At 39.4% G+C, this 17,585-nt stretch overlaps 2 protein-coding genes across 2 annotated transcripts in view; one reads left to right on the top strand and one right to left on the bottom strand.

Annotated features, from left to right (window-relative positions):
• Positions 1–17,585, top strand: part of rgma (repulsive guidance molecule BMP co-receptor a) — a 208,354-nt gene that overhangs the window by 55,925 nt on the left and 134,844 nt on the right. The gene's annotated exons all lie outside the window — the stretch shown is intronic.
• LOC133645767 (E3 SUMO-protein ligase ZBED1-like) lies at positions 12,814–14,663 on the bottom strand. The gene is made up of 2 exons (XM_062040637.1): positions 14,279–14,663; positions 12,814–13,697 (listed from the first exon to the last, which is right to left on the bottom strand). Exons 1-2 carry the CDS (start codon positions 14,626–14,628, stop codon positions 13,043–13,045), a joined length of 1,005 nt encoding a protein of 334 aa, XP_061896621.1. The 5' UTR covers positions 14,629–14,663; the 3' UTR covers positions 12,814–13,042.

The raw sequence follows: 17,585 nt of genomic DNA, 5'->3' as shown, positions 1-17,585 counted from the left end.
ATAATCTACAAAGATACAAAGAATTGCTATTGTGACATCTAGTGGACACATTTAAAACAGCGGTTTCTTTCATTCAAAAATTTCAGCTAATTTTTATACTTAGCAAACTCATCCCGCGGGCCGGATAAAACCGTTTGACACCCCTGGTCTAAGGCGTGGTAGTTGTACTGCAATACTATCCACCTAGTAATATTCACTCTACTAATAGATTGAAAGTATTGTGAAATATTTTAGGCTTTACACCTAGTGTACAAGTACAATATGGTAAATGTATTTTATTTACAAAGCAGGGGCCGTACTTATCAAGCTTCTTAGAATTACTCCTAAGAAGTCTGCTAAGAGTTGACTTAAGAGTAAATAAATTCTTCGCTGAAAGCTGCACTTAAAAGTTAGTTATCAAGCGTCTTACTCACACTTTCAGCGAAGTGTAGGACTGAATCTTAAGTGTCACACTCAGAGCTGAATTACGACATTACTATGTGCCGTAAACGGAATTTTAGGTGACGTCATTTCTGTGTCCACAGAAATGACCAATCACGGAAGGGAATCCCTTGTCTAAGAATAAAGAAATATCTTAGAAATATTTAAGTGGACAATGGGAGTGTATATTTTGACAATAAACTACAAAATAATACAAAACAAACAAACAATATTGGCAATGAATCAAAAATAAATGTTTCCTTTTTGTTGCACCTTTCCTGCTTCCTGCTCCCAGACCGTAATCAAAGAGGCAGGGGAGACACTTCTCCAGGATGTATGCTCGGGGCAACACCCTTCACTTTACCCGACAGTGTGTCTCCACAGCGGACGACTTTAGAGTGAATGATGAGTCCGGCGATTAGTTGCAAATCTTGCTTTATTGATTGCTTGCACACAGCCAATCCAACACAAAACAAACTAGTCCCCGCTCGCACTCACAATACCGCTCCCTCTCTCTCTCGCCCACACACTCACTGACGTCACTCACCTCACATGCTGTAACCTAGCGTATGTGTGTGCCACACACATACGCTACACTCATAACATTTTCTTTCCAATTCATTAATTAGGCAACTAATTTGAAAGTGGTGTGGGTGGCTCTATATATACTAGTCCACTGCAGCCACATGCAGAAATCAACAAGGAATGGAAAATTATTAAATCTGTGACAAAAATAATACCTGGTCTGTCTAAACCAGACCTGGGCATTCTGCGGCCCGCGGGCCGCATCCGGCCCTTTGTGCGTCCCTGTCCGGCCCGCGTGAGGCCAATTATAAATTACAAAATACATTTTAAAAAGTATCTATGTCGAGTGTGCAATACAACGGTGCTGCTTTTGTTTTGAAAATCGTTATTTGTATTACTTCCGTGTGGACGTATGCGTGTGCGTGATTGTGAGTGAATGTGAACAGCTGCAATCATTAATTACAAAATAAAGTTGAAAAAACATCTATGTCGTGCGCGCAATACAACTGTGCTGCTTTTATTTTGAAAATTATTCTTTATGGGCGTGTGTCCGTGTGTAACCTGCGAGTGAAGGTGCACATTCAGCGACAAGTGATGCACGGTTTACACCCGAGACGCTAAAAAGAGAAAAGTTGATGAAGAATGGCGTGTTTCCAACAAGACATGGACTGCCATGCAACGTTCCCTCTAAGGTGCGTGCCTGCGCAATTGCGCACTGCTAGCGTCTGCTGCGCGCAGCAAATATATGCCGCGCACCAAATCAAATCCCATCTGAATTCTAAACAAAATAAACATTTTTATTCTATGTAATTTTGCAATGCAACTTTGAGTGACAGTGACAACAAGCGGCCCTAATGGTGTTCGTCAACACCGTTCAATTGAACACCGTTCAATTATTGTAACGTCTATCGAGATGCTTCGAGGCCAGGAATTATATCGATCACTTTATTGAGCAAAACTGTTTGTATTCGGCCAGAACCACACCAAAAACATAAGTAAAACACTTCTATCTGGAAAAACTAGTCATTTTCTGCCGTACAAACCAGGCCAAAACCAACTTGTCATCTGTCACCAACAGGCATAGCACTAAACCACTGGTGCGTTTATGGCCACACAAAAAGTCGGACAACTCAAACACCACACAAAGTTACACTATGACTCCTCAGTCATACGTGTGCTTATTTTACTGTCATTTATTATTAATGTTTATTTATATTAGTCATGGAATGCTGTTACACACACTATGTTGAAGTATTACTATTATTATTAATTATTATTATTATTATTATTATTTATCTTACGGTATATATCAAAAATAATATTGAGCAAAATTTAATTGAAATATTGTCGATGTGGCCCTCCAGCAGTGCTCGGGTTGCTCATGCGGCCCCCGGTAAAAATTAATTGCCCACCCCTGGTCTAAACGATACCGTTTGATCAGCTGCTCGTCATCAAACAAAGATGAACGTTCGCGCACGTCTCTCTCGCCTCAGTGTCATCCCCTGCTGGCAACTCCTAACCACTTAAGACACCTCTGAAGGTCTCTTAAATATCGTGGAGAGTAGGAGTGATTCTTAGATTTAAGAACGTTGATAAAAAGCTTTTATTCTTAAGTTTGAGAGTAGGACTAAATTTCGCAAATTCTCAGGACTTAAGTGTAAAATGGCACTCTAAGAAGCTTGATAAGTACGGCCCCAGATCTCTACTCAAACAGTGCGATCATTAGGACTGGCAAGGACTTCACGATATGATTTGTATCGCGATAGTCCAGTGGTTATCAAACTTTTTTCACCAAGTACTACCTCAGAAAAAACCTAGTAAAACCATAATGACCAACTATAAAATACAGTAGCGTAGTAGGTCTAAGAATTCATTAAAAACAAGACAGAGGTTTTATTTAACAAGGATATTTAATATTTTGGGCCCCTGTAACATTACATGCAGTTTGAACAGTAAGACTGTGTTTAAATATAATAAAATAAAAAAATGTATTTTAATCAAGTGAGTCTTTGGCGTACCACATTTTAAGAATCACTGCAACAGAGTATTGCTATATTGTCATATGGCAATATGTTGCCTTATTCTACATAGTTCACTGATAAATGTTAATAAAGTTGTAAATACGTACAGTAGATGACAGTATAATTCATTCGATAAACAAAGTAAAAAACAATAACATTCAAACGGTCTATTTAAATTGTAGAGAAAGTGGATCAAGTTTCTTGACGAGTTAACGAAAACATGTTTTATTTCACTTGGTAACTCTTGACTTCTTGTACTGCGTGGCTCACTACTAACCCCGTGCGGCGAGATACAGTTAGAATTGGCCCAAAACATGACAAAACTCGATACTTAATACATTACAAGTCGATATTCTTTTGTTATACACCGTAGTACCTCAATTTACAAGCATAGTTGGTCCTGTGACAGAACTCTTGACTCAAAACGCTTGTATCTCAAATGTCTCTCATTGAAATGAATAGAAATCATTTTAATTAAAGAAAGACTAACTTTTAGATAAGAAATATTGTATGGAAAACAATACAATATTTACAACCTACACAGTGGCCTGGACGTTAGAGTGTCTGCCCTGAGATCGGTAGGTGATGAGTTCAAACCCCGGCCGACAAACAAAGACTATAAAAATTGGACCCATTACCTCCCTGCTTGGCACTCAGCATCAAGGGTTGGAATTGGGGGTTAAATCACCAAAAATTAATCCTGGGCGCGGCCTCCGCTGCTGCCCACTGCTCCCCTCACCTCCCAGGGGGTGAACAAGGGGATGGGTCAAATGCAGAGGACATATTTCACCACACCTAGTGTGTGTGTGACAATCATTGGTACTTTAACTTTAATGTAGTACAAACATGCAAAGTAGTTTTATGAAGTAATGTCATAATAATGTACAACATTTACCTTGGAGAGTGGACTTCTATGGTATTTCCTTCTTGCTGCTTCTCCGTAAACACAGCATCAGCAGCTTCTATATATTTTCATGGATAAATGTCCTCCGTTTGGATATCATTTTAACATACTTGGCTGGTGTTAAACGTCTCCTGCTTCAGTCTGGTGCAGACTAGCAGTGATACGTGCGAATTGCTTCGCCGAGTTGGTTACACGCTCCCATGTTTTTGCTAATTTATTTCTTTAATTCAACATTATTTCGTCATTTACACTCACTTTCTTCCCTCCTATGCTTGAGAGATAGTTTTCCCCACACCCAGTGGTCATTGCCTTTATGCTCTTTTGTGGTACTTGGTTTTTAGATAGAAGTATAATGTCTGAATTAAACAGTTACACAAATTCTAAAAGCAATTATTTGACCCTATAATAAGCTACCTGTTGGAGACTCCAATTTTTAGAGGTAACCCACGTTCTTGTTTTTGTGTGTGTACTCCAGCTAAATGGAGCGCGTGTCTGTTTTTTGAAGAAGAGAATGTCATAAAAGGAAATGGTCTTAAAAGGGCCACTTAATGTGGAATTAAATTTTGGAGGGCTGTAAAAAAGGATGAACCAGACTCTTCTAATGGTCTTAATTTGCAGCAAAAAACAGGAACCGAGAAAAAAGATTTGCAAAGCTTGGTCCCTTCAATACAATAGTACCTCGCGAGCTTAATTGGTTCTGTGACGGGGCTCTAAACTAAAAACACTTGTATTATAAATCAACATTTCCTATCGGAATCGGAATAATAATTAGGGGTGCCCAAAAAAAAAAGTTTTTCGAATAAATCGTGATTCATTATGCAAAACATTATTTATATATACATACATCCATCTATACATATATATACATATACTTACATCTATACATATACTTACGTATATACATATACACACACATATATATTTAAAGACATATATACACATGTATGCATATACATACATATATATATATATACACATATATATATATATATATATATATATGTATATGTATGTATATATATATATATATATATATATATATATATATATATATATATATATATATATATATACATACATATACATATATATACACAGACACATATATAGACATATATACATATACATCACAATCAAAAGTAGGGCTGTGAATATTTGGGTACCACATGATTCTATTCAATTGCTGGGAGTAACAATTTGATTCAGAATCAATTCAAAACGACTCTCAGTCCAAAATCTATACTTTTCAAAAAGATTAATGACATTTCTCCATAAAATGGATAAACAACTGTGATAAACTTCTAAATAGGGTTGTACGGTATACCGATATTAGTATAGTACCGCGATACTAATGAATCATATTTGGTACTATATTGCCTCTGAAAAGTACCGGTGGATCTACACCTAACATCCACTGTAATGATACCAACTACAGTAGCGTATCTAGCCTTTTTTAGCATCAAACATTTTCTTTTGTTTAAAAAAAATGTATATTATGTTTATAAACTCACTAAATATGTCCTTGGACACATGAGGACTTTGAAAACGACCAATGTATGATCCTGTAACGACTTGGTATTGGATTGATACCCAAATTTGTGGTATCATCCAAAACTAATGTAAGGTATCAAACAACAGAAGAATAAGTGATGATTACATTTTAACAGACGTGTAGATAGAACATGTTGAAAGTAAGCAGATATTAACAGTAAATGAACAAGTAGATTAATAATTTATTGTCTACCACTTGTCCTTAATAATGTTGACAAAATAATAGAATGATAAATGACACAATATGATACTGCATACATCAGCAGACTAATTATAAATACATGATAAATGGGTTATACTTGTATAGCGCTTTTCTACCTTCAAGGTACTCAAAGCGCTTTGACAGTATTTCCACATTCACACACACATTCACACACTGATGGAGGGAGCTGCCACTCAAGGCGCTACCAGCAGCCATCAGGAGCAAGGGTGAAGTGTCTTGCCCAAGGACACAACGGACGTGACTAGGATGGTAGAAGGTGGGGATTGAACCCCAGTAACCAGCAACCCTCCGATTGCTGGCACGGCCACTCTACCAACTTTGCCACGCCGTCCCTCAAGCTAATGTTCGATATCTGCTGTCCTAAGACTGATGGGGACTCAGCCGGAGACAAGTAAGCATGAATTAGGAGCCTTTGTTTGTTTACTTACTAATAAAAGACAAGTTGTCTTGTATGTTCACTATTTTGTTTAGGGACAAACTTGAAATAAGAAACATATGTTTAATGTACCTTAAGATTTTTTGTTCATATAAAGCCAATGCAATTTTTTGTGGTCCCGTTTATTTAGAAAAGTACCGAAAAGTATCGAAATCATTTTGGTACCGGTACCAAAATATTGGTATCGGGCCAACACTACTTCTATATTATTTTTTTTTAAAACTGATTTTGTTTAATACAATTCTACCCAAACATTAAATAAAGTCAAATACAAATAAGGCAACAAACGAAGTGTCCAACACTTCTCTTTTCTAAAATCGGTATGGGCATCTACATCAATAAAATGATTTGCCTAAGTGGCTGGACTGGACAGATTAAAAAAAAACCTTTAATCGATTAGTAATCGTTACAAATAAAATAGAGACTCACTCAAAAATCTATTTGTTGACACCCCTAATTGACAGTACGTGCGGCGACTGTGACCTTCAAAGATGTATCCTGAGCTCCGAATCAAAATTCTCTCTCCAATTTCTCTGCATTCGCAACAGTCCATCACTGTCATAAGCTGGTTATTGATCAGTGACCAATGCATCTCATGTTCACGCTTACTTGTCTCCGGCTGAGTCCCCATCAGTCTTAGGACAGCAGATATCGAACATTAGCTTGAGAAGCTTTGTTCTTCCGACACTTTTGGAGTTCTGCTGTATTGTTGTCGTTTGGGTGAAATAGTTTGAATCAAAACACTGCGGCCCCCGAGTGGTTCCCAGCTTTTCCTAGAGCGATAGATTGTGAGCTTTCCAGGACAAATATTTAACTCTCAGCCCGGAGGACTGAATCACGCAAACAGAAGCAGGATATTACTCCAAATTGTACTCAAATTGTCCCATGGGGTCTTAAATCAAATTATCCGTAAAAATGCTGTACTCAGCAGGCTCGTATTAATCCTCGTAGAATGAGCTGAAAACACTCCACTCTTTCACGTACGGTCATGTCTCTGTAATGTCACTTAAATGCCAGTAAAACATGACGTACAATACAATGTAGTGGGATAATCCCCCATTTTGTTCCCACTTGCACATTTCCACAAATTCGTTAAACAAGATAGAACAGTCTTCATTAAATTTGCCCTTAGGCCTGGATAGGGGGAAATAACATCATTCCAAATGTCTAAAGTGGCTTCAAATGACGAAAAATAGTATTCAAAAGGTCCCCCATCATGGAAACATTATTTTGTAATCATTTTGTAAGTAATAAGCATCCCCAGAGGTTATGGCCACCAAACTTCTATCATCTCACTCACTTGTTTGCAGCACTTTTACAAGAGGAGAATTAAAACACTTGCTTTTGAAGTCCTGGGTTTTTACATCATGGAGGAATAAGCCTCTTTGTCAAGGACTTGGCAGGCTTTGCTACACATATTAAAAATAGCCTTGTTTTGTTTTTCTATAGCATGACGTTGCTATTAAAATATGAGTGTAATTTTAGCATAGTTTACATAGTTATGCTGGTGTTGCTCATGCTTGTGTCCTCCTGACCTGACGTTGTTGTGATATATGCCATCAATTATGTTGGTCATAGTTTTTTACGTAAAATCTATATTTTTTGTTTTTACTGTGCATTGCGAAAGATAGAAAAATGGTACCACTTCTTTTAACAATAACATTTTTGCAAGTGATTGATTGATTGATTGATTGATTGATTGATTGATTGATTGATTGATTGATTGATTGATTGAGACTTTTATTAGTAGGTGGCACAGTGAAGTACATATTCCGTACAATTGACCACTAAATGGTAACACCCGAATAAGTTTTTCAACTTGTTTAAGTCGGGGTCCACTTAAATTGATTCATGATACAGATATATACTATCATATATACTATCATCATAATACAGTCATCACACAAGATAATCACATTGAATTATTTACATTATTTACAATCAGGGGTGTGGAGGGGGGTAGGATATGGACAGCAAGTAGTGGACATAGAGAGAGAGAGAGAGAGAGAGAGAGAGAGAGAGAGAGAGAGAGAGAGAGAGAGAGAGAGAGAGAGAGATCAGAAGGCATAAGAAAAAGTATCTGCATTTGATTGTTTACATTTGATTATTAGCAATCCGGGGAGGGTGTTAGTTTAGGGTTGTAGCTGCCTGGAGGTGAACTTTTCTTGCGGTTTTGAAGGAGGATAGAGATGCGCTTTCTTTTATACCTGTTGGGAGCGCATTCCACATTGATGTGGCATAGAAAGAGAATGAGTTAAGACCTTTGTTAGTTCGGAATCTGGGTTTAACGTGGTTAGTGGAGCTCCCCCTGGTGTTGTGGTTATGGCGGTCATTTACGTTAAGGAAGTAGTTTGACATGTACTTCGGTATCAGGGAGGTGTAGTGGATTTTATAGACTAGGCTCAGTGCAAGTTGTTTAACTCTGGTCCTCCACCTTGAGCCATTCCACTTTAGAGAAGTGGGTAGGAGTGAGGTGGGATCTGGGGTGGAGGTCTAGAAGTAACCTGACTAGCTTGTTCTGAGATGTTTGGAGTTTAGATTTGAGGGTTTTGGAGGTGCTAGGGTACCAGGAGGTGCATGCGTAATCGAAAAAGGGTTGAACGAGAGTTCCCGCCAGAATCCTCAAGGTGCTTTTGTTGACCAGAGAGGAGATTCTGTAGAGAAATCTTGTTCGTTGGTTAACCTTTCTGATTACCTTGGTTGCCATTTTATCACAGGAAAGGTTAGCCTCTAGAATGGAACCTAGGTAGGTGACCTCATCTTTCCTGGTGATAACAATGTCACCCACTTTTATGGTGAAGTCATTGACTTTCTTAAGGTTGATGTGGGACCCAAACAGGATGGATTCTGTTTTACCCAAGTGTATGGATAGCTTGTTGTCAGCGAGCCAGGTGCAAGTTCTACAGAGCTCAGCACTGAGGATTTTCTCCACCTGTGATTTGTCTGCAAGGCAGAGTCATCCGCAAACAAAAACAATTCACAGTCGCATGCCGATGACATGTCGTTTATGTATATTAGGAACAGTAAAGGTCCCAATATACTGCCTTGGGGGACTCCACAGCTCACAGAGAGGGGCGGGGGGGACACGGTGCCGTTCACCTCTACCACTTGCTCCCTCCCCTCCAAGTAAGATTGCATCCAGCTCCATGAGGTTTTGTTAAATCCGATTGCTCTGAGCTTATCCATCAGTATAGCGTGGTTAACGGTGTCAAAGGCCTTCTGAAGGTCCAGCATGACCATGCCGCAGTATTTGCCCGCGTCCACCTCATGTTTGATGTGGTCGGTCAGATAGAGAAGACATGTGTCAGTGGAGTGGTTAGTTCTCAAGCCGGATTGGAATTTGTACATGAGTTTATTAGTGGCAAGGTAACTATCGACCTGTTCATAAACTATTTTCTCCATTACTTTCTAAATGGAACTGAGAATAGAAACAGGTCGGTAGTTGCCAGGTTCCAATTTGCTTCCTTTTTTAAAGAGGGGAGTTACTCTTGCTATCTTAAAATCTTTTGGTACTTGGCCTTGTGTAATTGATAGGTTTATTATGTGCGTGATGATCGGGGCAATGATGGAGGCAGAGTCCCTGAGGAATCTGGTGGGAATATTATCAAGGCCGGTGGCCTTGTTAGGGTGGAGCGCGCTCAATTTTTTAAATACCTCATCAGCTGTGACCATTTGTAATTTGAAATCATCGTTGGATACTCCTAGCTTTCTGTAGAAGGCTTTAATGTGTTCTACACCAAAGCGACCAGAGTGGTGGGACAGCTTGTTGACAAGAGTTGCGGCTATGCTGGTGAAAAAGATGTTAAGTCTGCTAGCTACCTCCATTGTGTCTGTAATGAGGGAGTCACCCTCCTTGATGCTGATGTTGGTGAGTCTTGTTTTAAGTTTCTGGCTGCAACCAGGAAGCTGGTTGTTGAGAATTTTCCAGAGCTCACGTGGCTTATTTGTGTTTTCCTCTATTTTGTCGTTAAGGTAATTTTTTTTTAAGGATTTAGTCAGGTTGGTTGACTTATTTCTTAATTTATTGCATTGCTTTTTGAGAGTTGAAAGGAGTAATTTGAGGTTGAGGTCCGGATTCATCCATGGTTCCGAGCGGGCTTTGATCTTGACTGTTTTCACGGGAGCCATGTCATTTAGTATCTTTAGGAACGCCGTTTTGAAGCGATCCCAAGCAACATCGACCAGGTTGCTCGCGAGCACAGGGGACCAGTCCCACTCATCTAATTTTAAATTGAAATTGTCATTGGAGTATTTTTTGAGGGATCTGGATTGGGCTGTTATGTGGCCATTGGCCATTAGCTATTTTGCGGGTGCATTAGGTTAGATAGTGGTTAGATAATGGTTAGATACTGTTAGACCACAGATCATGACCCCATTATTTTTTATTTTAGTGAGCTGCCAGTTCTTTAGATATATATCTACGTTGTTTTAGAGTGGTTTACTACAGTAAATGAAAAAAAGATACAACTGTTATTCTTATTAAAAGAATTTCTGTAACCGAGCTGCTTAGTCGCAAAAATTGTGCTTTATCGGTAATATTGTGGTGACTGAACTGCCATTTTTTTTACCAAAAAAAATCTACAATTTTTTTTTTTTTTTTTTTTTTACAGTGCATTACTGTAAGTTTAAAAATGTTACCACTGTTATTTTTAAGATAACATTTTAGACACTTTTTTTTTTTTTTTTTCCAGGAATTGACTTTTTTTGTTTTTACTGTGCATTAGTGTACATGGAAAATCTGTGTCACTTTAGTTTTTACAATAAAATTAGTTTTTTACCGTAAATGTTATGCTAATTGTTTTACAGTGCATTAATGTGAGCGGTGGGCGGTGTTTCCTCTCTTTAAGAAGGAAGGGAAACCGGAGGGTGTGACTTGGAGAATAAATTCCACCATAGGGCTTCCCGAGGGAAAGTCCTGTAGGGAGTGTATGGGGTATCGGACTGCCTGATTGTGGTGGTCCGCTCCCCGTATGATTGGTGTCAGAGCCTGGTCTGCATTGCTTGCTCAATGATTATGGAGCTTGAAAGAGCTCAGAACTTACATGTATTAAAAAAATATTTTACAGTGCATTACTGTAAATGTAGAAAAATGGAACCACTTTCATTTCATACAGTAAAATTCTGGTGACTGAGCTGCCAGTTGTTTTTTACCGTAAAATCTATGTTCATTGTTGTTACATTGAATTACTGTGAATTGAAAACTGGTACTATTATTATTTTTACAATATGTTGGCGAATGAGCTGCCAGTTTTTTACAGAATAATCTACAGTCATTTTTTTACAGTGCATTACTGTAAATGGAAAAACTGTACCACTATTACGTTAACGGAAAAATTCAGGGTTGTTTTTTTACCGAAAAATGTATGTTCATGGTTTTTACTGTGCATTACTATGAATTGAAAAACTGTACCACTGTTATTTTGATGATAACATATTGGCAACTGAGCTGCCAGTTTTTTATCGGAAAATATACGTTCATTGATTTTACAGTGCATTACAGTAAATTAAAAAACAATACAACTGTTACTTTTACGGTACAATTCTGGTGACTGAACTGCTTTTTTTTCTTTTTTTACTGTAAAATGACTGACTATTTTACGATGTAGTCTTGCAGAAATACCGCCAATGATTGTGGAGCTTGAAAAAGAGGTCAGTATAAATATATATTAGGGTTGTCAAATGATTAAAATGTTTGTATTTATTTGTTCATAGTTGACTCAAAATTAATCACAATTAATGGCAGAAAAAAATAGCTTTTCAACATTAGTGAGTGTATCCTAAGCAGAGAATATTTTAAAGACTTTATTAGTATGACTAGACAATTAGACATATAGACAATAGAAATTTTTTGACAACAGCTAAACAAAAAATGGATACAAACACGCTTTTAATGACAATAAAAAATAAATAAATACCTGCAGTGCATTGGTGTCTTGCCAGATTTTGCAGGATTACAAAATTTGTATTCCTGATGTAGGAGCACTTGCATTCAGAGGAGGAGCTACAGTTCCATGTTTAGATACCAGTTCCATGCATTGATAACACAAAATGTGAATTGTTACAATCATGGTTTGATTGTCAAAGATGTTTTGTAATGTAATCTTTGATATTTATACCTGAATAAATGCTTCTGATATTCTGTACATTACATGTTGTACAAGTAACTGGTATTTATCTCTGCATGACAATGTTTTAACCTTCTCTGCTTATTATTAAGATGTAATATTCAGCTTGCTAAAACATTCTGTAATTGCAGACAATCAGAACAGGTGATAAAATATCCACCAATCCATCTTTTACCGCATGTCCCTCTTGGGGTCAGGGGGGTGCTGGAGCCTATCCCAGCTGCACTCGGGCGGAAGGCGGGGTACACCCTGGACAAGTCGCCACCTCATCACAGGGCCATCACAGACAGACAACATTCACACTCACATTCACAGACAAGGGCCAATTTTTAGTGTTGCCAATCAACCTATCCCCAGGTGCATGTCTTTGGAGGCGGGAGGAAGCTGAAGTACCCGGAGTGCCCGTGATAAAATATTATAACTAGGGCTGTCAAATGATTAAAATTTTTAATCAGATTAATCACAGCTTAAAAATTAATTAATCATGATTAATCACCATTCGAACTATGTCCAAAATATGCCATTAACTGTATATTTTTGTGGGAATTGAAAGATAAATGACAGAAGACATGTGCATTTAACATATGTATGCATGTTTATTTTAATAACATCCTGTTTTTTACAATGACATTTCCTCGTCAAAATAGGAAAACAAAATAGGATGGCGTCTCTTATTTAAATGAAACTGAAATAGTAAAACAAAATAGGATGGTGTCTCCTTCTGTAACACACTAGCCATCTTGGCCATTTCTCTTCAACAAAGGAAAAACAAAGAGATTTCTCTTTTTTATCAAACCAAAAGAACATGGCCTACACAATTACATGTGGCCCGCTTCTCTATTCATCCTTTAGCCAGTTACTGAGGCAAACCAATTTGTCCACATTTTCTGAGAGTAAAGCTGACCGCTTCTTTTGCACAATGTGACCGGCAAGTGAGAAGAGTCTTTCACAGGGAACTGAGGATGCAGGAGTGGCTAGATATTTCCGAGCCAACGGAGCCAGCTTGTCATGGGCTCCTGCATGAGATGACCACCACTGCAAGGGACAGTCCGTCATTTCAATGGTGGGCTCTGCTCTGTACCTGTGTAAGGCTCTGTCAGGCTGTACCTCTTCATCTGATTCTGAATCTGAGCCCAGCTGTAGAAGAAGGTTCATTTTCTTCTTGGGTGGCCCATCTTCAGTAGTGTGTGAAGGTCTTCCAGGTGATTCACGCAGAAGGCCTCCAAGTTTGGTCCACACCTCCTCTCTGTCTGCCTTGGGCACACTTTTCAAGTCCTTAAAACGTGGGTCCAGTGCGGTTGCAATCTTGAGCCATGCATTGTTGGTGTGTTCTTGGCGGGAGCCTAGGTCGTCTTTGAATTTGGTCTTAAATCTAATCATGTATGCAGGGTCCTCATCAGAAGTTTCCATTACACGGTGTAAGTGGCAGAGGGCAGGTAGTACCACTGAGCAGGAGACGTAGGCCTCCCCACCCAGGATCTGAGTCACATACCTGCAGTGGAAAACACACACACACACACACACACACACAGAGAGAGACACAGAGACAGATACACACACACACACACACACACACACACACACACAGACACAGAGACAGATACACACACACACACACACACACACACACACACACACACACACACACAGAGACAGACAGACACACACACACACACACACACACACACACACACAGACAGACAGATACACACACACACACACACACACACACAGCCACAGACAGACACACACACACACACACACAGACAGATACACACACACACACACACAGACAGACAGACACAGACAGACAGACACACACACACACACACACAGACAGACACACACAGACAGACACACACACACACAGAGACAGACACACACAGACACACACACACACACACACACACACACACACACAGAGAGAGAGAGAGAGAGAGAGAGAGAGAAGGAGAAAGACTCAAGTAAATTACTTGAATGCAAGTTGTTACATTTAATAGTAGATTAACGTTTGGTTTAATAATTTAATTTCAGCCTACAATGAATTTCCACATTATATGATGGAAGGCTTACCGGCAGGGCTCTAGAAGGGTCTCCAGTCTCTGGAGTTTATCCCATTCTGCTGGCGTCAGCATGACGAGATTATGCTGCTGTTGATCCAGGGTTGCTTTTATTGCTGCTTGATTGGGGATGATGCGTTTGACCATTTCAAGTGTGGAATTCCACCGCGTTGGAACGTCTTGGATCAGTGGCTCCTGCTGCTGTCCGAGTTTCACCTGCTCTGCATTCAGCTCCGTTAAGTTTGCCGGGCTGTGTTTAAAATGTCCCACAATCTTGCGACACTTGGCTAATGCAGGAACAAATCCGCTGTCAGCGAGACTCACAGTGATGCTTCTCTGTATGACGTGCGCGATACAGGGCATATGCTCGTATGGTAGAATACGAGCCGCAGCAATCATATTGCGTGCACTGTCAGTCCCAATGGTTGTAACTTTTCTTTCAATTTCCCACTTGCATGCCACAGTTTGAAACTGTTCTGCACATGCCTCTGCAAAGTGGCGTTCTTCCGTTTTCATTATAGTTAGCGCAAAGGACTGCAATTCCCATGCTTTAGTTATTAAATGTGCAGTTACTCCCAAGTAATTTGTGTTACTCACTGACGTCCAGTGGTCTCCTGTCAGGGCGACATATTCCGCTTGAGCTAAAGCCGCCTCTTTTTTCCCCTTTTCTGTTTCATAGAGTGCGTGGATACTTTTCATTATTGTGCCTCTGCATGGTGGCTTGTAGGATGTATCGAGGGACGCCACTTTCAAAACATCAGCGAAGCCCTTATCTTCAACAATGCAAATCGGTCTACAGTCCTTTGCGACCCATTTGGCAATTGTGTTAGTTAATTTATCCGAGTTGGACTTGCTTACTGGTCTGCGTTCACTCAGGGTTGTCTGACGCAAGCCAGGTGTAGCACTGGAAGCCCCCACAAATGCATGTTTAGCGTTGAGATGGTATTTAAGGCTTGAACAGGTTCGGTGAAACTGAAACTCTCTGTTGCAGTGCGTACAAATGACTGTCTGTTTATTTATTGTTCCATCTTTGTTCTTCTTAAACTTAAATCCCTCCAGAGGGCCAACCTGTTCGTCTTGCTCCATGTTGCTGCTCCGTTCAGTGTCGGGAGGAATTATGGGAAGTATGGGTGGAGGGATTCTGCGCATGCGTTAATTACGTTAAAAAATTTAACGTAATTAATTCCAAAAATTAATTAACGCCGTTAACGCGATAATTTTGACAGCCCTAATTATAACCTTTATTTCAATCTGCCAGAAAACACTTATTTAGGTTGAAATATCACAGATTACATTACGAAACATCTTTGACAAGACATGATTGTAATGTTTTGCATTTTGTTATGTCAGTTAGACCGGATGTGAAGCATAGCGCTATTATTGTGAAACTGGAAGTATGTGATTGGTATAAGAAGATTTCTATAATATCCCGATTTTTTTGTGCATTTCTGCTCACAATTTTCAAGCTTGTGGCTCAGCGGGAACTGAATGCCATTACATTTCCCAAAATACAAAATTTACCAAGGGTCGAAAAGGAGTCAGGACGCATGCGCGTTTAATCGGCCATAAAGAAAAAATGTGCGCCGTTGTAGGAACTTAAAGTTAACGTGTTAACTTTGACAGCCGCAATATATTTAACGTTTAGGAATCGACCATTTGGTGGGTCAAACAAAATTACACAGTTGGCACCTCTGTTCTAACGTAACGAAAATGTAATTAGCGCTTCTTGCAACCACACACTCTGACAGGGACCGGCCTTTACAAACACAACTAAATCTACTATTAACACCAATTAATGTTTATTCTGATGTGCACCAAAACTGAATGGGTTCCTGCTTTGTACAAACCCTGTTTTCATATGAGTTGGGAAATTGTGTTAGATGTAAATATAAACGGAATACAATGATTTGCAAATCCTTTTCAACCCATATTCAATTGAATGCACTATAAAGACAAGATATTTGATGTTCAAACTCATAAACTTTATTTTTTTTTTGCAAATAATAATTCACTTAGAATTTCATGGCTGCAACACATGCCAAAGTAGTTGGGAAAGGGCATGTTCACCACTGTGTTACATGGCCTTTCCTTTTAACAACACTCAGTAAACGTTTGAGACCTGAGGAGACACATTTTTTAAGCTTCTCAGGTGGAATTCTTTCCCATTCTTGCTTGATGTACAGCTTAAGTTGTTCAACAGTCCGGGGGTCTCCGTTGTGGTATTTTAGGCTTCATAATGCGCCACACATTTTCAATGGGAGACAGGTCTGGACTACAGGCAGGCCAGTCTAGTACCCGCACTCTTTTACTATGAAGCCACGTTGATGTAATACGTGGCTTGGCATTGTCTTGCTGAAATAAGCAGGGGCGTCCATGGTAACGTTGCTTGGATGGCAACATATGTTGCTCCAAAACCTGTATGTAACTTTCAGCATTAATGGCGCCTTCACAGATGTGTAAGTTACCCATGTCTTGGGCACTAATACACCCCCATACCATCACAGATGCTGGCTTTTCAACTTTGCGCCTATAACAATCCGGATGGTTCTTTTCCTCTTTGGTCCGGAGGACACGACGTCCACAGTTTCCAAAAACAATTGGAAATGTGGACTCGTCAGACCACAGAACACTTTTCCACTTTGTATCAGTCCATCTTAGATGAGCTCGGGCCCAGCGAAGCCGACTGCGTTTCTGGGTGTTGTTGATAAACGGTTTTCGCCTTGCAGAGGAGAGTTTTAACTTGCACTTACAGATGTAGCGACCAACTGTAGTTACTGATAGTGGGTTTCTGAAGTGTTCCTGAGCCCATGTGGTGATATCCTTTACACACTGATGTCGCTTGTTGATGCAGTACAGCCTGAGGGATCGAAGGTCACGGGCTTAGCTGCTTACGTGCAGTGATTTCTCCAGATTCTCTGAACCCTTTGATGATATTACGGACCGTAGATGGTAAAATCCCTAAATTCCTTGCAATAGCTGGTTGAGAAAGGTTTTTCTTAAACTGTTCAACAATTTGCTCACGCATTTGTTGACAAAGTGGTGACCCTCGCCCCATCCTTGTTTGTGAATGACTGAGCATTTCATGGAATCTACTTTTATACACAATCATGGCACCCACCTGTTCCCAATTTGCCTGTTCACCTGTGGGATGTTCCAAATAAGTGTTTGATGAGCATTCCTCAACTTTATCAGTATTTATTGCCACCTTTCCCAACTTCTTTGTCACGTGTTGCTGGCATCAAATTCTAAAGTTAATGAATATTTGCAAAAAAAAAAAAAGTTTATCAGTTTGAACATCAAATATGTTGTCTTTGTAGCAT

The sequence above is a fragment of the Entelurus aequoreus genome, linkage group LG03 (assembly GCF_033978785.1).
Source record: "Entelurus aequoreus isolate RoL-2023_Sb linkage group LG03, RoL_Eaeq_v1.1, whole genome shotgun sequence".
Taxonomy (NCBI): Eukaryota; Metazoa; Chordata; class Actinopteri; order Syngnathiformes; family Syngnathidae; genus Entelurus; species Entelurus aequoreus.
This window is presented reverse-complemented; position numbering and strand designations above follow the sequence as displayed.

What these genes read in the sequence shown, in the direction of transcription:
- LOC133645767 (XM_062040637.1), bottom strand. Translation starts at nt 14,628, where the DNA reads ATGCCCTGTATCGCGCACGTCATACAGAGAAGCATCACTGTGAGTCTC. An exon ending in ACCCTTCTAGAGCCCTGCCG is followed by an intron (nt 13,698 to 14,278) that starts GTAAGCCTTCCA and finishes TTTCCACTGCAG; the next exon opens with GTATGTGACTCAGATCCTGG.